Source organism: Nicotiana attenuata, chromosome 7 (assembly GCF_001879085.1).
Source record: "Nicotiana attenuata strain UT chromosome 7, NIATTr2, whole genome shotgun sequence".
Lineage (NCBI taxonomy): Eukaryota > Viridiplantae > Streptophyta > Magnoliopsida > Solanales > Solanaceae > Nicotiana > Nicotiana attenuata.
Window position 1 is genome coordinate 902133 of NC_031995.1, and position 20464 is coordinate 922596.

Below are 20464 nucleotides of genomic sequence, written 5' to 3' on the forward strand. Positions count from 1 at the left end.
GAACTAGCCTGAACTGACCCCGAATGCGCATTTCTCGGGGTTGAACTTCATGTTGTATTTTCACAAGATGTCGAAGGTTTCCTGCAAATGTGTCAAATGGTCCTCTGCGCGCAGGTACTTAACTAGCATGTCATCAATATAAACCTCCATTGATTTACCTATTTCTTCTTCGAACATTCGGTTTACTAGGCATTGATAGGTAGCACCAGCATTTTTAGCCCAAACGGCACTATATTATAGCAATAAGTACCGTAATTAGTAATAAATGAAGTTTTTTCCTGATCCATCGGGTTCATTTGTATTTGGTTGTACCCGGAGTAGGCGTCGAGAAAGCTGAGGATCTCGTGGTCGGCCGTGGCATCGATCAAGCGATCGATATTTGGCAGCGGAAAAGAGTCCTTAGGGCATGTTTTGTTTAAATCTTTGTAATCTACACACCTTCTAAGTTTATTCCACTTCTTGGGGAGCACAACTACATTTGTTGACCACTCGAGATATTTTACTTCCCGGATGGATCCTATTTTGAGAAGTTTGGTCAACTCATCCTTGATGAATGCATGCTTTACCTCGGATTGTGGCCTTCTTTTTTGCTTTACCGGGATAAACTTCGAGTCCAAACTCAATCAATGAGTGGTGATCTCCGGTGGAATCCTTGTCATGTCAAGGTAGGACCAAGCAAAACAATCCATATTTTTAATAAGGAATTTAATGAGTTTTTCCCTGAGCTCGAGAGATAACCTCGTGCCCAGGTATACCTTTCGATCGGGCAGGTGCTCGATCAGTATGACTTGTTCCAGCTCTTCGACCATTAACTTCGTGGCATCGGAGTCATCAGGGATTACAAAGGTTCGAGGTATCATGCAATCATCGTCCTCGATCATTTCCTGTTGTTACGATCTAGTCGAAGCCGGCGACTGTGGTTGCTATTTGACCTTCTGCTTTTCCTTTGATTCTGGTCCCTTTATTGATGTTAGTGTCGATACCGGTATTACTTCATCAATTGCAAACATTTCTTTGGATGTTGGTTGTTCGCCGTACACCGTTTTGACTCCTTCCGGTGTTGGGAATTTAGAGACTTGATGAAGCGTTGAAGGTATTGCCCTCATATTATGTATCCAATTCGTTTCCTAGATAGTTATGGTCACGTTTACTGGCAACATGATTTCCCTTTTGGTGGTTTCACTCGCCATGTTGAAACCGTTGAACATTCGAGCTGCCAGCACGATTTGATCCTGAAGGTCGAGTTGCTCCACGACCCTTGATCAAATAATATTCGTCGAACTACCTGGAACAACCAACACACTTCTAACTTGAGTTATATTCATAAGGATAGATATTACCAGTGCGTCGTTGTGAGGCTGTTCGATCCCTTCTGCATTCTCATCGTTGAAAGATAAGGTATCTTCTGGTGAATAGTCCCGGGTACGCTTCTCCCTTGTGATTGTGACTTTGGTGCGCTTAAATGTCGGACCCTGAGGGATATTGACCCCACCGACGATCATATGAATCACGTGATATGGCTCTTTCTGTTCGTTCTTCCTGTTTGCATCCCTGTCTCTGAAGTGATTTTTTGCTCGATCACTCAAGAACTCTCGAAGGTGAACCTCGTTGAATAAGCGAGCTACCTCCTCCCTTAACTGTCTACAGTCTTCGGTTATGTGATCATTGGTTCCATGGTACTTGAACATTTGATTTGGATTCCTTTGAGCTGGATCAGTCTGTAAGGGTCAGGGCCACCTGGTATCTTTGATTCGTCCTGTGGCTGACACAATACCTGAAGCATCGACGCTGAAGTTGTACTCTGATAACTGTGGCGCTTCCTTAGGCTCGACATGTTTATCGAAGCCACTCTTACTCATGAGACCTCGGGGTTGTTTTGAACTCGATCGTTCCTTCGATCATTTCGAACGGGATTACGTCCTGGTCCGTTGTTCCTATGGTCTGCGCTATATGGTTGGTAATGATCTCTGTTCGATCGGGGCTCTCTATCGATGTCTCTTTGAATCCTGCCTTCGGATCTATTTGGGTAGACAAAACCGGACGGGGCTCCCAAGTGATCATCCTCGACTCTGATCTTTGACCGGTACCGATTATGCACATCGGCCCAGGTCACCGCTGGATATTCGATCAAATTCTGCTTCAGTTGACGTGATGCTAGTGAACTTCGCTCGTTCAAAGCCTAAGTAAAGGCTTGAATAGCCCAATCATTGGTAATCGGGGGTAGGTCCATGCTTTCCATCTAAAATCGAGATACAGATTCCCTTAGTATTTCATTGTCCTTTTGTCTCACTTTGAAGAGGTCCGACTTCCTGGTCGCGACCTTTATTGCTCCGGAGTGTGCCTTTACGAACGAATCTGCGAGCATGGCGAAAGAATCGATGGAATTGGGCGGTGATAATTAGGGATTCTAGTTTATTTTATACTCCTTTTTACTTGAGTTTTGATTAAAAATGTTTACAAATAGTCCCAAAGGCTTACATGTTGTACTTGTTTGCAGGGTTTGGTCAAGAAAGTGAAAAGAGGTCAAAACCAGCTCAAAAAGGAGTAAAACCTACACAAGTACCAAGAACAAGTCAAAGCACTGCTGCAGCATAAAATCTACTGCAGCTGCAACAGACCTACCGCGATCGCAGTCCATTTAGTGCGGTCCGCGGTGAGGAGATTCAGAGAGGTGCAAATTTTGGAAGCTTAAGCACTGCGGTCCGCGGTAGATTCTTCGCGGCAGCAGTAGCCTCACCGCGGCCGCAATTCCATTTTATGCGATCCGCGGAGAGGAGATTCAGAGAGCTGGGAGTTTTGAAGATTGGAAGCCATCGCGGCCGCAATCCATTTTATGCGGTTCGCGATGAAGCCACCGCAGTCGTGGTCCATTTTATGCGGTCCGGTGGATAGAATCAGATACTCAGAAATCAAGCCAAAAAAGCCTCACTGCGGCCGCGGTGCATTTTCCGCGGTCCGCAGTACCTCCGTCAGGGGTATTTTTTTCCAAAAAATTCAGCCTTGTATAAATACTCTTTTTCAGATTTTTAGGGTATCTAACTTTTAGCTGAGCACGTGAACGGTGGTTTTAGCCTAAGTTTTTGAGGTTAATTTTATAGTTGGTTTAACATTGAATCTTCAATTCTTAGTTTGTAATCATATTATATGGGCTATTCTTCATCTAAATATCTGTTTTCCTCCATTATTATGAGTAGCTAGACCCATTAGCTAGGGTTGTGGCTCAACCCTAGTGTGGGTATTTGATGGGTCTTTTGTTCTAAGGCTTACATGTTTATGGGTGGTTGATATTCGAATTGATTTGTGCTTTCCATGTTGAATTGGTGGTTGCAAACACTAATTTGTGTCTATTTGACTTGGGTTCTTCTTGAGAAAGAGAGCTTGAATCTAGGAAAATCAGTTCAACAAGGAATTGGAGCGTATTCAAGAGATTGATAGCCCCAATTAAAGGGTTAAATCTAGAGATAGTAATACCCGACTTGAGCCTACATCGCTTGCATAATTTTGACACCCAATTGGTCTTGAGAAAGTCAATTAGGGAAAGTCACTCAAGCTACCGAGAGGTATAGAGTGAGTAGTGTCGTGCATTGGCTATAGCGCGATCCCAAACAACAGCTTTGCCTTAGGCTTTAGAACCCGTCAAGTATTCACCTAGGAGAAAGTCACTTCCCTAGTGCCTCGTTAACCATTTAGAAAACCTTACAAGCATTCATACATAGCTTAATTTCGCATATCATAGCATAAAATTAGAAGTAACAAACAAACAAATATGATTGGAAGTGTAATCAAGAGCACTACGCACTGCTAGATTAGATAGAAATCCAACTCCAAACATTGTTCTAGCTCCCTATGGATTCGATACCGGCCTTCTCGGGTAAAAGTTGCATCGACCGCTCTTGCTACTTTGTAGTGGTGTAGGGTTGGACGCGATCACTTTTTGGCCCCGTTGCCGGGGAGCTAACATTTTTGGCTATCTATCTAAATAGTTTTGCATATTGTTTTTTCTTTCCTTCTGTGATACTAAATTGTGTGTGACGCCAATTTAGGTACAAAATGGCGGCAAACAACAACAATGATCCTCTTGGAAACGTGGTTCCGGGGGAGGAGGTTGATGATAACGGAGAAGATGAGGTGCCTCTTGTACCTCAAGGACAAAGGAGAGGCCGACAGGCCAATGATAATAATATTCCATACCCTCCCCCACCACCTCCAAGAGCTGTACCTCGAGTGCTTCCCAACTAAGGATATGCTAGTGCAATTTTCCCACCCCGAATCCGGGCGGGCAATTTCCAAATTACCAACGTGATGTTGACATTGTTTGAGCAGCGAGGGTATTTCACGGGTGCTTCCCATCAAAATGCTTACAAGCACCTTAAAGGATTTGTTGATACATGTTGGGGGAGCAAGCAAACGAACGTGTCCGAGGATGCCTTGCGGTTGAGACTATTCCCCTTCTCTCTTCGAGGGAAGGCATTAGATTGGCTGGAGAGACTCCCCAACCACTCCATCCATATATGGGATGAGTTGGCGAACAAATTCATTGCAAAGTTTTTTTCGCCAGGTCACATGGCAACCTTGAGGGATGAAATCTTAGCTTTCAAACAGGAGCCCAACGAACCACTGCAGGAGATATGAGGGCGATACCGGACTATGGTAAAGGAATGTCCAAACAATGATATGATTGAGGCAATGATACAACAGACATTCTACCGAGGCATTAACACAATAGATCAGTGCATAGTGAACCAACTAGCTGGGGCAATTTTATGAACACACCATATGATCAAGCTTGTGAGATATTGGATGAGATGGCGGACACTTCTTCCACTTGGCAAAGTCGAGCAAATGTGCCACAGGGTGATCCCACGGTCATTCACTTGCACAAGGAGCTCCATGATCATGGACAGGCAGTCGCAGAACTTACAACAACAATGAACCAGCTAGCAAAGGCACAATTACAACAGGTTCAAACTCCACGACAAGTGAATGCTATGAAGGGTGTCAACATGTTAGTGAACAAAAGAAGACAAAGAGGGCAACAGAACCAAGGGAATTCGGATCAATATGACCAAGATAATGGCGGTTCCAAGATGATGGGTACGATGAGCAGAATCAAGAAGTGCAATACGTGAACAACTATCAAGGCCAAAGGGGCAATTCTTCTAACCAACAGCAACAATGGAGATCCCAAGGCAATTGGGGAAATCAACAACAACAAGGGAACAATAATTGGGGGAACAACAACCAAAATCCAAATTGGGGCAACCAGAACAATAATCAAAACAATCAGGGAAATTGGGGTAACAACAACAACAATTGGGGTGGAAACAACAATCAGGGTGGTTGGAACAATAGCAACCAGGGAAATCGGGGGCAAGGCTTTCAAAGACCCCCGATGTATCAACAACCGAAAAATCCACCCCCATTTCCACCCCAAGGTCCTAGTTCATCCAACAATGACATGGGAAGAATCGAAATGATGTTTGAACAGATGATGAAAAAGAGTGCTGACTTCGATGCTCAGTTGGCATCCCACAATACTTCAATCAGAAACTTGGAGGTTCAACTAGGCCAAATCTCACAATCCTTGAATACTCGCCCTAAGGGGGCTCTACCTAGTGATACGGTAGTCAACCCGAAGGGTGGGAATAATATCGAGCAATCTTGGTGGCTTTAATTATGGCAGGGTACCCGATCAATGTCGGGAATGTCATGTCTCGTGTGATCATACGGGTGGTCAATGAAGGTGATAGATCATATCCCTTCCCAAATTTCCTGACAATGTACTTTGACGACCTGGAGGTGGAGAAAAGGAAGTTTGTGTGAAGGTGAAACCAAAGCTGCCTTTTTCCTGGTACATCCTAAAGAGTGATGACAACCCCAAAAACAAAGATCCAAAAGGAAAAGCCACTACTTCTACTGGCCAGTCTGAAGAGCTAGTAGTAGTAGTCCCTTCTACTCAGCCTCCCTCAGCTACACCAGATATTACCCCAGGACCCTCTACTTCCACTGCTCCAGATATTCCCTTATCCCCAGCCTACCCATTGACTGCCCACCGTTTGAGCCAAACCCTTGCCAGTATCAACAATTGGATGCAGGAAGCTACTTCTAAGCTATCTGTGCTTTCTACCTCAGTGGCAGCCCAGTCCGTACCCCCACAGCCACAGGTTCCAGAGTCAGTAGAGGCTCTCAAGGAGCTTCTGGCCAACCAAAAGAAGATCTTGGAGAACCAGCAATCGATACTGGAGGCTGTAGATGCTCATGGGAAAGCATTGAAGGAGCTGACAAAGGAGACAAAGAAGCTGAGAAAGACTCGAGCCTCCAGGGAGTCTGTGAAGGAGTTGAGGGCAGAAGTGGAGAAGATGAAGGCTGCTGATCACTTGCCATTGGAGCTTCTATTGCATGACCCAGTTCCAGCAGCTCAGACTGAGTCGGTTCAGGAGTTGGAGAGGGCACCAAAGAGTAGGAGAGTGATCCCCCGAGCAGATGATGCAGTCATTGAGTTGGAGGACCCGCAGGTAGGTTCTTCCAGCCAACCCCAGGTCTCAGAACAGCCTCAGGTCCCAGTGCAGGCACAGGTTACAGGGATCCAGTCACAGGTTCTCGAGCAGTCAGAGGACCCAGGCTCATGATCCTATGCAGACCCAGGACCAATAGGGAGTTTTCTTTACTCTATATCTTTTCTTGAGCTAATTTTGGTTAGTTAGCATTGAGGACAATACTAGCTTTCATTTGAGGGGGTAGCCCTATTTTGATGATATTGGGTTGTAAATATGATACTATTTTCGTTTTGTTATGCTTTGATTTTCACTTTTGGTATGTACATAATTTTACCAGTTAATTTCACTTTTCGTACTTTGCAACTTCGGTCTGTATATAAAGTTACTTTCTGATGTATATATTCATTCCCTCTTATGTAGATTCGTCTAAATCCCCTATTGTACATATTCATTTTACTTTCCGCATTTTCTTTCATAGCTTCTTACTTCATTTTCGTAGCTTCTTATTTTGAATTTTGCGTGCAATAAGCCTTTGGTTTTCTTAATGCCACGGTTCTTTCCAAAGGTAGAATTTGTGTGAACCGGGTGGCTCTTCCCGATGATGGATGGCATGACAACCTTCTTAAGGGTTTGAGTCTATTTTCTTTTTTTGTTTTTTTTTGTTTTGTTTTTGTGTAAATAGTAGCTAGTGAGTAATAGTGTCTCAGGCAAAGCTTCACTTGGGCCTAACACATTTGCCTTTGATCTTATGGTTAAAAAAAAAACAAATTGGTGTGTATAGGATGGTGATAGTTGTGACCTTGAGACTCTTGTGTTGGCCGACAATCATCAAGCGGTTTTTCGGGACCATGTGTGTTGCTCAAATCTTAGATAAAGTTTTTGTGGGCCCCCGACTCCATCTCTTTAGCAATCCTATAGCTTGTGTGGTGAGAATTTGAATTGCAAGTCCAAGTCTCGTGCCATTGAGTCTAGAACTTGCCCTGAATGTTTGTCTAGGCGAAATCCTAAGTGTAGTTTGACTTGAGAAGTGATTATAGGCTCTCCTTGATCCGAAGGTTATCTTGAAAACATCCATAGCCTACCAATGATAATATCCCTAGTCAACCCTTTTGAGCCATAGCCCTTTTTCCTTCAAAAACCATGATGCAAGCCTTTACCTGTTTTTAAAAAAAACCCTCTCTTGGAATCCTATCTTTCCTTAGCACAAGGCAAAAGCATAAGTTTGGGGGGAGAGACGAGGAATGCAACAAAGTGGTAAAAGTGCAAAAACGAAGAAAAGGAAAGGCAAAAAGAAAAAGAAAGAAAATCAAAAAGTCAAAAAGAATGAACAATATAGAAGAAATGAAGGGATTCAATAAAAGTAAAGTGATGAAAGGCGTGGAAAGTGTAGAAAGGAAAAAAAGTTTTGAAATGATCAAGAAAGAGTGACAGTGTGTCTCTCTAACCCCTAAGAAAGAAATAAATGACTCAAAAAGTCAAGAGAATGTGTGCCAAAATGAAGCAAATGAAGTGCTTAAGGGAAGATGGAACCTACTTAGACCAAATATTTCCTACCCTGAACCAAAAGCCTTCACTATATCTCCACAAAAGCCCTATATGATCTTGAGTTGAATGAAGCTTACATTAGTGATGACTCACATAAGGGGCAAGCTTATGGTACTTAGAGCCGGACTTGTGACCTTCCCTTGAGAGAGATGAGTGTATTCTCCACAATCCTCGTTCTGAGTGCTACAACCTAAAAGTGAGGTTTGCTTATGGAGAGTCGAGGAGTATGAGTTTGGGTTCCACAATGACCAAAGTAGTAGAAAGAGTTTCCTTGATGAGTTGAGTCAATTCTTGATGCTTTTGTGTCGCACTAAAACCATGGTGTTTAAAAGGTTGAATGTTGTTAATGATTCATTTGAATTGAGGGTAATTGTTAGTCCCAATTGATGCTAGATGAGGTCACTTTAGGTCAGCTGAATTTTCTTGGTTGTATTCTTAAGGAGGTGGGACTTATTTTGTTTGCTTGAGGACAAGCAAAAGCTTAAGTTTGGGGGAGTTGATAACTAGGGATTCTAGTTCATTTTACACTCCTTTTTACTTGAGTTTTGATTAAAATTGTATACAAATAGTCCCAAAGGCTTACATGTTGTACTTGTTTGCACGGTTTGGTCAAGAAAATGACAAGAGGTCAAAACCAGCTCAAAAAGGAGTGAAACCTACACAAGTACCAAGAACAAGTCAAAGCACTGCTGCAGCATAAAATCTACTGCAGTTGCAACAGACCTACCGTGGCCGCAGTCCATTTAGTGCGGTCCGCAGTGAGGAGATTTAGAGAGGTGCAAATTTTGGAAGCTCAAGCACTGCGGTCCGCGGTAGATTCTTCGCGGCCGCAGTAGCCTCACCGCGGCCGCAGTAGCCTCACCGCGGCCGCAATTCCATTTTATGCGGTCCGCGGATAGGAGATTCAGAGAGCTAGGAGTTTCGAAGATTGGAAGCTATCGCGGCCGCAATCCATTTTATGCGGTCCGCGATGAAGCCACCGCGGCCGCGGTCCATTTTATGCGGTCCGCGGTGGATAGATTCAGAGACTCAGAAATCAAGCCAAAAAGCCTCACTGCGGCCGCGGTGTATTTTCCGCGGTCCGCAGTACCTCCCTCAGGGGTATTTTTGTCCAGAAAATTCATCCTTGTATAAATACTCTTTTTCAGATTTTTAGGGTATCTAACTTTTAGCTGAGCATGTGAACGGTGGTTTTAGCCTATTTTGAGTAATTTTATAGTTGGTTTAACATTGGATCTTCAATTATTAGTTTGTAATCATATTATATGGGCTATTCTTCATCTAAATATCTGTTTTCCTCCATTATTATGAGTAGCTAGACCCATTAGCTAGGTTGTGGCTCAACCCTAGTGTTGGTATTTGATGGGTCTTTTGTTCCAAGGCTTACATGTTTATGGGTGGTTGATATTTGAACTGATTTGTGCTTTCCATGTTGAATTAGTGGTTGCAAACACTAATTTGTGCCTATTTGACTTGGGTTCTTCTTGAGAAAGAGAGCTTGAGTCTAGGAAAATCAGTTCAACATGGAATTGGGGCGTATTCAAGAGATTGATAGCCCCAATTAAAGGGTTAAATCTAGAGATAGTAATACCCGACTTGAGCCTACATCACTTGCGTAATTCTGACACCCAATTGGTCTTGAGAAAGTCAATTAGATCAAAGTCACTCAAGCTACCGAGAGGTATAGAGTGAGTAGTATCGTGCATTGGCTATAGCGCGATCCCAAACATAACAGCTTTGCCTTAGGCTTTAGAACCCGTCAAGTATTCACCTAGGAGAAAGTCACTTCCCTAGTGCCTCGTTAACCATTTAGAAAACCTTACAAGCATTCATTCTTAGCTTAATTTCGCATATCATTAGCATAAAATTAGAAGTAACAAACAAACAAATATGATTGGAAGTGTAATCAAGAGCACTACGCACTGCTAGATTAGATTGAAATCCAACTCCAAACATTGTTCTAGCTCCCTGTGGATTCGATCCTGACCTTCTCGAGTAAAAGCTGCATCGACCGCTCTTGCCGCTTTGTAGTGGTGTAGGGTTGGACGCGATCAGGCGGCAAATTGTGGTACCATATCATTGCCCCCTTCGATAAAGTTTCTCCAAATTTTTTCAGCAACACGGATTCAATCTCATCATCTTCTAAGTCATTTCCCTTTATTCTGCATGTATACGAAGTGATGTGTTCATTAGGATCGGTGGTCCCATTGTACTTGGGGATGTCCGGCATACGAAACTTCTTAGGAATGGGCTTCGGAGCCGCACTTTGAGGAAAAGGCTTTTGCACGAACTTCGTTGAATCCAAACCCTTTAGGATCGGGGGTGCCCCCGGTATCTGGTCAACTCGTGAGTTGTACGTTTCTACCTTTTTCTCATTTGCCTCGATTTTCTTTTCACCTGATTCTATCGATTTCTTGAGCTCCTCGAGAATCTTCATAACGGCGGGATCAGTCCCCGATCCACTATCGTTTAATTTCTCATGTACTGGTTCGACCCTATGAACAACTTCCTGCGATGTATCGAGTTCGATTCTGCTTGGTGCCCGGTTCTGGAGTTGTGCTATTGCAGCCTGCTGAGTTTATAACATTTCAAATATCATTCGAAGGCTAATCCCTCCTTCTTCACCGCTCTGTGCATTCTGATCGGCTGTCCGGGCATCTCTGCGGACACTATTTTTAGGGTCGGCGCCTAAATTTCCATGAATTGCAACACGAGAATTGACATCGATTGGATTTGTGGCCTGTGGTCCATCCGGATTGATTGGAGGTACTCCGTTTCCCGGGGCGACGATATGCTCGTTCTCGCCATGAAGACCAAGGTCGGTGACTGTGTGAGTAGGCCCTGCTTGAGAGTTTGACATGTTGATTCCTGAAATCAAAGACACTTACAAGAACAAGTGTAAAAGCGTGTGTTATGAAGATCAATACTAAGCAATCACTATTATCCTTAGCCCCACGGTGGGCGCCAAACTGCTTACCCTAAAAATCGAGTAACAATTAAACTTGTAATGTGGTTTTAAGGATACGTGATTTCACCCAATACCAATTGATTAATTTAGAGATAAGTGATGAATTGACAAGAATATAAAACAAACCTATGTTTGGACAGAGTCCTCGAACTGATAAACCCTCGAGAGTAGTGAAGTAAGAACAAGTAAAGAACAATAAATTGATGAACAATGGAGAAATGTCATATTGCTTTGATCTGAATAAATGTAAGGGGACTTACAAATGATGGGGACCCTTCTTTATATACTAGAGGAATCCTAATTGAGGTACAACTCTAATTACGGAAGTAAATCCCATGATTGATACAAATAACCGCCCTTGATTTGATCCATTCCGAGATTTTCGCCGTGATCTCTGACCAGTTACGGATACTTCGCCTTTCCGTTATTGCGTTCTGCTCGAAGCTGATCACATCTGGTCTCGATCGTCGGGGATCTCGATCTCGACGGGTACCTCGATCTCCGAATTTAGTACCATCTTCGTGCTCAGGTCTGATCTATTACGTGGCTGACCCTTGATGCAGTTCTCCGATCTCGAAATAATGGCAAAATCGGGCTTGCCCGATTTTACCCGTATACAGGCTTATTGGATAAATAGCTCGGTAACAGTTTAATGTTATTTGATTACTTGGTTATCGATTCGGGTCACGATTTGCCCAATTTTAATAACGGTTTAACCGATAACCTAATAAGCTTTATCAAAATTATAATTTTACTGATTAAGTATATAAAACCAGCTTATGGCTTTATCTCTCATTCTCTCAACAGTTACTCTTCATCTTCAGACCTTAATCCTTAGAATAAGTGTTAAACTTTTTTGAATTTCTCATCTAAATTCTTCAGCTGAGATTTTTAGTTTTAAACTTTAAAAAATTAATTGTTCAGATTTTTTGTTTTTCTATTTGATTTTTTTGCACTAATTCTTTAGCATTTACAAGATCGGGATTTTATTATTTTCCTATGAATTATGCCCCCTCTCCGCCCCTCCCCCGTGAGATAGTTAGTAAGATTAAATTGTTGAATGTCTTATTCCTTACTCCTACTAACTTTTTTCTTTGAAAATTGAAATAATTCATTCGGATTTTAAATGCAAAGAAAGTTTTCTTTTCTAAAGTTGAAATTTAATCCTTTCTTAAGAACAAAAAATCAGTTCCTTTCTCTTAATAGTATGATCACAATTTCTATAATAAAAACATGAAATTTTTAGACGTTTAATTCTTATCGGGTAAACCGATAATCGAACCGATAAGGATCGATAACCGACTAACCGATACCCGATAATTGATATCTTATCGGTTCGGTTATCAATGTAGCATATTTATAAACAGATAACCGCTATATCGAGCTGATAACATTCACAACCGAACCAAACCAACAGATACCCACCCCTGCTCGTTTGTAGTTAGAAAACAGTAATTTTACACACCCACAAAATAAGGATAACTTCAAGATTTTAGTAAGTTGGAAAATGTGGAACCTAAAGGGGAGCCGTGGATCAATGGTAAAGTTGTCTTCGTGTAATTCATGAGTCACGGGTTCGAGCAGTGGAAGCAACCACTAATGCTTGTATTAGGATAAGTTATCTACGTCACAATCCATGGAGTCTGGCCTTTTCCGGACCCTACGGGAACGCGGAATAGCTTGTGCATCGAGCTGTCCTTTTTAGGATTACATTGAATGTGTTATTGTTGTAGTAATTGTGGAACCTCACAACTCCTAAACTTTGTGGCGCACACATACGTGAATTCAACATCAATTCATAAATTAAATTATTTAACTATATAGTTTGAGTTGAAAGTGACATATAAAAAAAACGTGCTCTACGTTTATATGTCCCTGCCAAATAACGTGGTCCATTTAATATATTGACCACTATATTGGAAAAGTATTACTTGATGACTATAACTAGTTCAACATAGTCAGTTCTTGTACACATACTGGTTATTAACTTAATTTTATTTTTTTGGTAATTAATTTTTTGTTTATTAACTTAATAAAACTAGAGGCGATGATATAGAACTATTTTAAAAAGGGTATTCAAAACTAAAATTTTGATTTTTAGATTGTCTATGCTATAAAAATAATACTAAAGCAGAAATTAGGGCGATAAAAGTGCTGTAAAGAAGATGACAAAAAACTAAAAATAAAAAGCAGAAAAAGTTTAAATTCCTAATACGGAAAAGAACAGAAAAGCACAACTCTTCCAAATTCATATAGAAAAGAAGTAACAAATATATCTAATATTAGCATTTGTAAAGCCCTAACCCCAAAACTGGTTTTTTCACCATCGTCCTATAAGTTTTAAGTAATTACAAAATCCCCCCAAAATAATTTTCACCAATTTTCTACAGTGTCCCAATTTCCAAACAAGTCATCCCCCAGAAACTTACCGCAGTTAGCTTCATCATCATCATCGTCCATCTTTTCACCGCCATAACAACCAAACAAATCCTCATCGTCCATTTGTTTACCCCAACTCCACGACGCCACGTCATCACCATTTTCTTCCATCCATCCACCTGCCTCATCAGCATCTGAACCCCACGCGACACCTTTTCCTTTAATCGCCTCGAATAAAATCCCATTCAAGCTCCCCCTATCTACACTCGCCATGGCCGACGAGTCCAAGTCGGAAAATGACGAGCCACATGACTCCTCGTTGCCGTTTATAGTAATATAACCCGACGAGGACTGTACGATCACCGGCGGGGTGTACGGGTTTTCAATGAACCTCACTCTGAACGACTGCTGAAACGACGCAGTATCAGGGTCCAGTACATTGGAAAGCTCAGTCATTTTCTCGTCGTCCAAGCTTAACCAAGCCATCATATCGCCTTCTTCTTCTTCATCGTCATTTTGCATTTTAGCTCGTTTACCGGTGGTGTATTCGGCGCCGGAATCAGTACTCCCATGCGTTTTCCGGTTAGCTTTTTCCATTAGGTATAGAGAGCTTAGACTGTTCTAGAGAAGAGTGAGCTTAAATGGAAAACATTTTTCAGTGTGCAGAAATATCTTTATATATAGAGAGAGAGAAACGAGGAGTGTGGTGAGTTGGATGTCGAGTTTAGTGCGAGTGATTTATATAGGCAGGTGCGCCGCGGCTATGGGGGATGCCACGTGGAAGAAAAAGGGATTGGAAGGGTGACGTGGAATGGTTAACTAGATTAGTCAAGGCATCCTTTGGTTTATTACTTATAATCATTTAAAACTTAGATAATGTTATAAAACCATTCTATTTACGAGAAAAAGTAATTTAGCCGCAGAGTAATAAACTCGAAATTTTTTTTAAAAATAAACCTTCATCATAAAAAAATAAAATACTATTTATAACATATAAGAGTTTGTTTGGTGGGGAACAATTATGCGGTAATTACTGTATAGTCTTCTTTTTTTCACTTTCTACTAGAAATGAAACTTATAGTATTAATTTTCACATAAATTAGGCTAATAGTAGTACTCCCTCCGCTCCATTTAAAGTAATTTTTTGGCTTTTTTTTGTGATTCAATATTTAATTTTTTTAGATATCAAGAAGGAATTAACTTCTTCTTTCCAAAGTTATCATTGGAGTAAGAGTCTAGAAGTAATTTGTTATACTATTTTCCAATGAGCAAATTAAGGTTAATATGATTAATTTCATTATTAATTAATGCTAAAAGGTAAATTTCTTAATATGTGTGAAAACAGCCAAAAATTTACTTAAAGTGGACCGGAGGAGTGTATTTGGTTTTCCATATCAGACTCTACTTAATTTAAGCGAATTTAATAGAATTAGAAGTTACGAAATTAGTACTCATTCGTTCTTAATTAGAGGTTTCGTATTCAAATTTTTATTAGCGAACATTTTACCCTCAATATAGAACTTCTCGGCACGTACCTCAATTCGATTATTAGACATAGAGTGGAAAACATAACAATGAAGGATGAGTAAAGTGTTGGTTGCTCATGATGTGATTATGGGGTCAATCGTTGTTTAATTATCAAAAATAATGTTAAATGTTTACTTCAATATAAACCTTCTTTACACTACTCTTTTTATTTAAATTTATATGATACTGCTATCATTTTGAAATTACAAAATATTTGAAACCATTTTTGAGAGTTCAAATTCAATAAATTATTCAAATGTTAGCACACTAAGTAGGCGTTTGGACATGAATTCCAAAAAAAATATTTAAATTTGGAATTTCACTAAAATTTGAATTGAAGATGAAGTTGTGTTTGGTTATAATTTTTGCAATATATTTGGATGTTTTATATTTCAAAATCATGAAATATGATTTATACCCCACAACTTGTAAAAATATCAAAACCATCCCAATTTGATTATCCTACTTGAAATAAACAATCAAAATGCTATTGTTTAATTGTTATCATATTCTGCTTTACTGCAATACACAGAAGATGCAAAATCAACTAGGACTGATGTTCCACCATCAGTCGCCAAAGATGTATCTGCCAAAGATGAAAAACTGATGGGGTCATTTTATAAATTTTAAAAAAATTGGGTAAATTGGTAAAATTAAAAACTAGCAAATTCCCATTTTCAAGTGAAAAAGGAAAAATTGGTAAGAATGGGATAATCAAACATTTGTTTTCAAAAAAAAATTTGAAAAAAAGAAAAAAAGATTGTATGTCCAAAGGGGCTCTAATTTCTCAACTATTACATGTAAATTGCACGGGGCGCCCTATTTGGTCGCCCCCATTTAACCTACACCCATTTTTTTTAAAACTTTTAACTTGTACCCACTTTTTAAATAACTACAGCCCCCTTTCTCCTCCCCCTTCTCCTCCTTCGTTTTCTTCTTCTTCTTCTTCTTTCTGAAGAATGCACGAGTGTTGGAAAAACTGACAATTGTTTGGGAGACCTAAAACTTCTTCTCACGTTGTTCTGACTTTCCTCGATGCCAAGCCCAGGAGGAAAACAAAACCTCGTAACTGGTACAACAGATATTAAAATTTACTAAGACTTGGGAGATGATTATTTTAATTTTTGGATGTACGCTTATTGAGATTTCTCTTAAAGATCCAAGTCAGAACCCCGTTGTATAAGAAATTACATAGGACCTTGATATTTATGAAACTTGTATGGCTGAAGTTCAGCTCTAGAGCTGAAGTTCGCCAGTTACAAAACAAAAACTTCAGCTCTAGAGCTGAAGTTCGCCAGTTACAAAAACAAAAACTTCAGCTCTTCAGCTCTACAGTTACAAAACAAAAACTTCAGCTCTAGAGCTGAAGTTCGCCAGTTACAAAAACAAAAACTTCAGCTCTAGAGCTGAAGTTTGCCAGTTACAAACAAAAACTTCAGCTCTAGAGCTGAGTTCGCCAGTTATAAAACAAAAACATCGCGAGTTACAAAACAAAAACTTCAGCTCGAGAGCTGAAGTTCGCCAGTTACAAAAACAAAAACTTCATCTCTAAGTTACAAACAAAAACTTCAGCTCTAGAGCTGAAGTTCGCCAGTTACAAAACAAAAACTTCAGCTTTAGAGCTGAAGTTCGCCAGTTACAAAACAAAAACTTCAGCTCTAGAGCTGAACTTCAGGCCCGGCTACTAGAATGCTGAAGTTTTGCGTGGTTGCCTTTGCTACTTCAGCCCCTTATGCTGAAGTTATGCGAAAAAGCGGGTACGCTTGCAAATTTTTTTGCAAAGCATGCACAAATTAAAACGTGACACAAAAAGCGGGTATAGATGCAAATGCCCCTATTACATTAACTTTTTACCATCAATATTATGCTTATTATTTTGAACTTGGCCAAAATAGCATCCCATAAAAATGACCAAGGGAAGCAATATGCTTTTGGCAGGACAAAGGGAAAACCCAAAAAAGTGACTTCTGAAATTTCCAGGAAGCAACCGGTGGTCTACTCGTTCAGTACAACTTTAACGTACGCAAAGTCAAAATCAGAATTTACTTTTTTTCTGTCCTTTACTAAAAGAAAGCAAAGCTGCAAAATCAGAAGATTTGGATCATAAGTACAAATTGTAGGCCTTGGTCAACTAGGAAAATATTCTTATTTGTGGGGGAAAAGGTCCGCACACACGCCTCTACTATGGTATATTGTTTATATTCTGTCTTCGTTATATTTTTCGTTCAAATCAACCCATACTGTTAACAAACTTATCACAATTGCCTCTAGCCCTAACGGTCCTCTATTGTAGCAGCTGACTCCTCTAATATTTTGTCCATGTCAGCATCCTAGTCAGCAAGTCCTACTAAATTAGCAAGCAGCATTCATTATTCTTCCAATAGCTGATTAAACCTGAGCTAACGCAACGTAAACATCATTAACCTTGGCTAATAGATCCTAATTAAAAGCTCTGGACTCAAGGCCAAAGAGTTTTGGTGTATGGAAATAAGAGAAAATATTGTCAAGTCTAACTAGGAATTTATCTCAACCCTGACATTTTAGCAATTTTCAAATTCACTTGTCTCTAATTTAGGCTATGCCCTTGCCTACAAAGATGGTGACGTGTCATTTTTCACCAAGAGATCTGTGTAAGGTTATTTTTTTCTATTCAAATTTTTAGTGGACATAAGAGACAATTTACACTTTTTTAGTAGTACACAACGTAATAGAACGCTTAGGGGTCAGTGTCGTTGGGAAATAAGTTATCTCATGATTAATTATCTCGGGATTAGTTATCCTAAGATTACTTATCCCACCCTCCCATAGGAATAAAAAAATACTACAATCCCGAAATAACTAATCCCAGGATTAGTTATACCACGATTTTATCCCAAACAAACATGACATAAACTCATTTCAAATTTAATTTCGGGATTAATTATCCCTTATCCCTCATACCAAACGAGCCCTTAGTAGGACACAGGAGCTTGACAGGTCTTTTCCAAATAAAATATTTTCATTAATGAAACAGAGAATTCCAGGTTGTTGAATAAAACTCTATCTGCACCCTTTTGACCATGATGACGGGCAGCTGCAATTCTATATGAGAATATTATTGCCACCAAATGTTAGGTTGTAGCTTATTATGATCGACATAAACGTGTAGTCCGTTTCTATGTGGCACTTAGTTTAATAATATTGTGGTTGGATGAGTTGGTTCAATTATTTAATGCTGCCTTAATGGTGATTTAATGACATGTAAAAACAAATGACGTTCGGATCTCAAATTGCCACCATTAAGATCCTAGCTTCCTAACCAAACACCAATTACCTACTATCCTATTTACTTGACTTAAGTCTTTTGCAAAACCTTTAAGAAACATTAATAGTTAGAGCTATTTGACTAAATTACTCTAATTTGTTTTTTAATCTCCCAATCTTTGTACTTCTTTTTCTAGAACATTAATTAGACTAGTAAGTTAAAACGGAAAAAATATAATTAATATTGATTATCTAAAACAAGGATTTTGATACAGTTATTTTTAGCAAAAGTGATAAGAAGAATAATCTACGCGGTTTGAAAATATCAGTTTACACCATATAGAATTAAAATATTTTTTTTACTTTGTATACCTGCTTTATAAATTTATTTTACCATGTATATCTACTATATTCTAAAATTTAATACTGTGTATTCGTAATTAGAATATTGTGATATATTTGGTTTGGATATTGTATTCCAAATTAGAATATTGTAGCATGTTTAGATTGACTATTGCATTCCAAATTAAAATATTATCCTATGATTTGTTTGGATACTATATTCCAAACTAGAATATTATAGTATATTTGGTTTGAATATTGTATTCCAACTTAGAATACTGCATTACGTTTTGTTAGAATATTGTATTCCAAATTAGAATATTGCGGTGTGTTTTGTTTGAATATCGTATTACAAATTAGAATATTATGAAATATTCTGTTTGGATACTATATTCCAAAAGAGAATATTATGGATGTTTAATTTGAATAATGCACTCCAAATTAGAATATTATGAGTAGTATATTTTATTTAAATATTGTATTCTTCATTAGAATAATGTGGTATGTTAGGTTTGGGCATTGTACTCTTTATTAGAATATTAATTATGGTAAGCTAGGTTCGAATTTCTCAAATTAGAATATTGTGGCATATTTAGTTTGAATATTATATTTCAAATTAGAATATTATGATATGTTTAATTTGAATATTGTACGCTTTATTAGAATATTGTGGTAAGCTAGGTTTGAATTTTTTATATTAGAATATTGTGGTATATTTAGTTTGAATATTATATTCCAAATTAAAATATTATGATCTATTTAGTTAAAATATTGTATGCCAAATTAGAATATTATGATAAGGTAGGTGTGAATTGTATTCCAAAGTGATATATTTTAGAATATATGGAGGTATAGCGTGGAATATTCTTGGGATATTTGACGTAATTTCAAAACTTAGGTATATCTTGAAAGTGAGTTTTACAAATGAGTATATCATGTAACTTCCCAATAAATAGAACTGAAGGGAGTACCCAATAAAGAAGGTTTTTGCATCTGGTGCCACAGAACATAAGGTTTTATGGCTGTTTCGCCGAGAATGGATGTAACTTCTGGCGTTCTCCCAGATAAGAGACCTGATCCTTACAAGTCCAAACAGAACACACCATGATTTCACAATATAAGAACGTCAAACATCCAAGTAGCAAAATACCGCACAATACATACAACATCATGCTCTACAGTCTCGGCTACTTTACTGCTTACCATCTACTGGCTTATAATAAGTTCAAGCATAGCTCCTACATATTTCGCTACGGGCAAACATCATTAGTCCAAAAGCTAAATCCATTCAACTATTACAGATACTGCTAACAACTCATATGGTGTACTCTAGTGCCTACTATTACATTTCTTTTGGAAGCACCATTGCGTAAAAATACCTCAGGCTTAGGGCTTGGGAGCGCACTTGCTCACATGGTCCTTGAACTGTTGCAGCTCAGCCAAAACTTCCTCCTCTGGTCGGTACAACAAATCACTCATGCGCCATATCTGTTTAAGATCCAATTTAACAATTAGAGGCAGATTAAATTATACTGAAAATGGCAGAACATGAATGATTATGAAACCTGTAGTGTGCCGCCTCCACCAGAGGTCTCCAAGTCATCAGATACACTAACAATAGTCCATGGATCCGATGCATTCCAGTGAAAGTCCACAATTTTATCCCTAGACCAAACCAGAAAAAATCAGGAACGACAGTAATTGCAACATACGGAGATATGATGGGGAGACACATTATTTACATGACAATTGCTTGTCAATGAACAGAACCTGAAAAAGTATCAGAAGCCGATTGCTTGCCCACTCACCCAAACCAAAAAGTTTCACCCCTCACAGATTTTAAGTTTCCAGGATATAGTAGTAGTATGCAGTTAGTACTCATCGCTTAGTTTGTCCACCATCTATATGGTATCATCATTAAGACCAAAAAGTGGCATCAAACTGAGAAATTTGCGCCCCCCCC

At 39.3% G+C, this 20464-nt stretch overlaps 2 protein-coding genes across 3 annotated transcripts in view; both read right to left on the reverse strand.

Moving 5' to 3' along the window:
* LOC109230383 lies at positions 13188-14086 on the reverse strand. Its single transcript, XM_019395889.1, has one exon. The coding sequence runs from the start codon at positions 13984-13986 to the stop codon at positions 13384-13386; it is 603 nt and encodes a 200-aa protein (XP_019251434.1). The 5' UTR covers positions 13987-14086; the 3' UTR covers positions 13188-13383.
* The window catches only part of LOC109228481 (WD-40 repeat-containing protein MSI4-like), an 11667-nt gene continuing 10784 nt past the window's right edge, over positions 19582-20464 (reverse strand). For both annotated transcript variants that reach the window (XM_019393580.1, XM_019393579.1), the window contains 2 exons: positions 20067-20166; positions 19582-19989 (listed from right to left, as the gene is read on the reverse strand). In XM_019393580.1, coding sequence (XP_019249125.1) covers positions 19888-19989; positions 20067-20166 — 202 coding nt within the window. In that variant the 3' untranslated portion in view covers positions 19582-19887. The remainder of the gene's footprint in view (positions 19990-20066; positions 20167-20464) is intronic.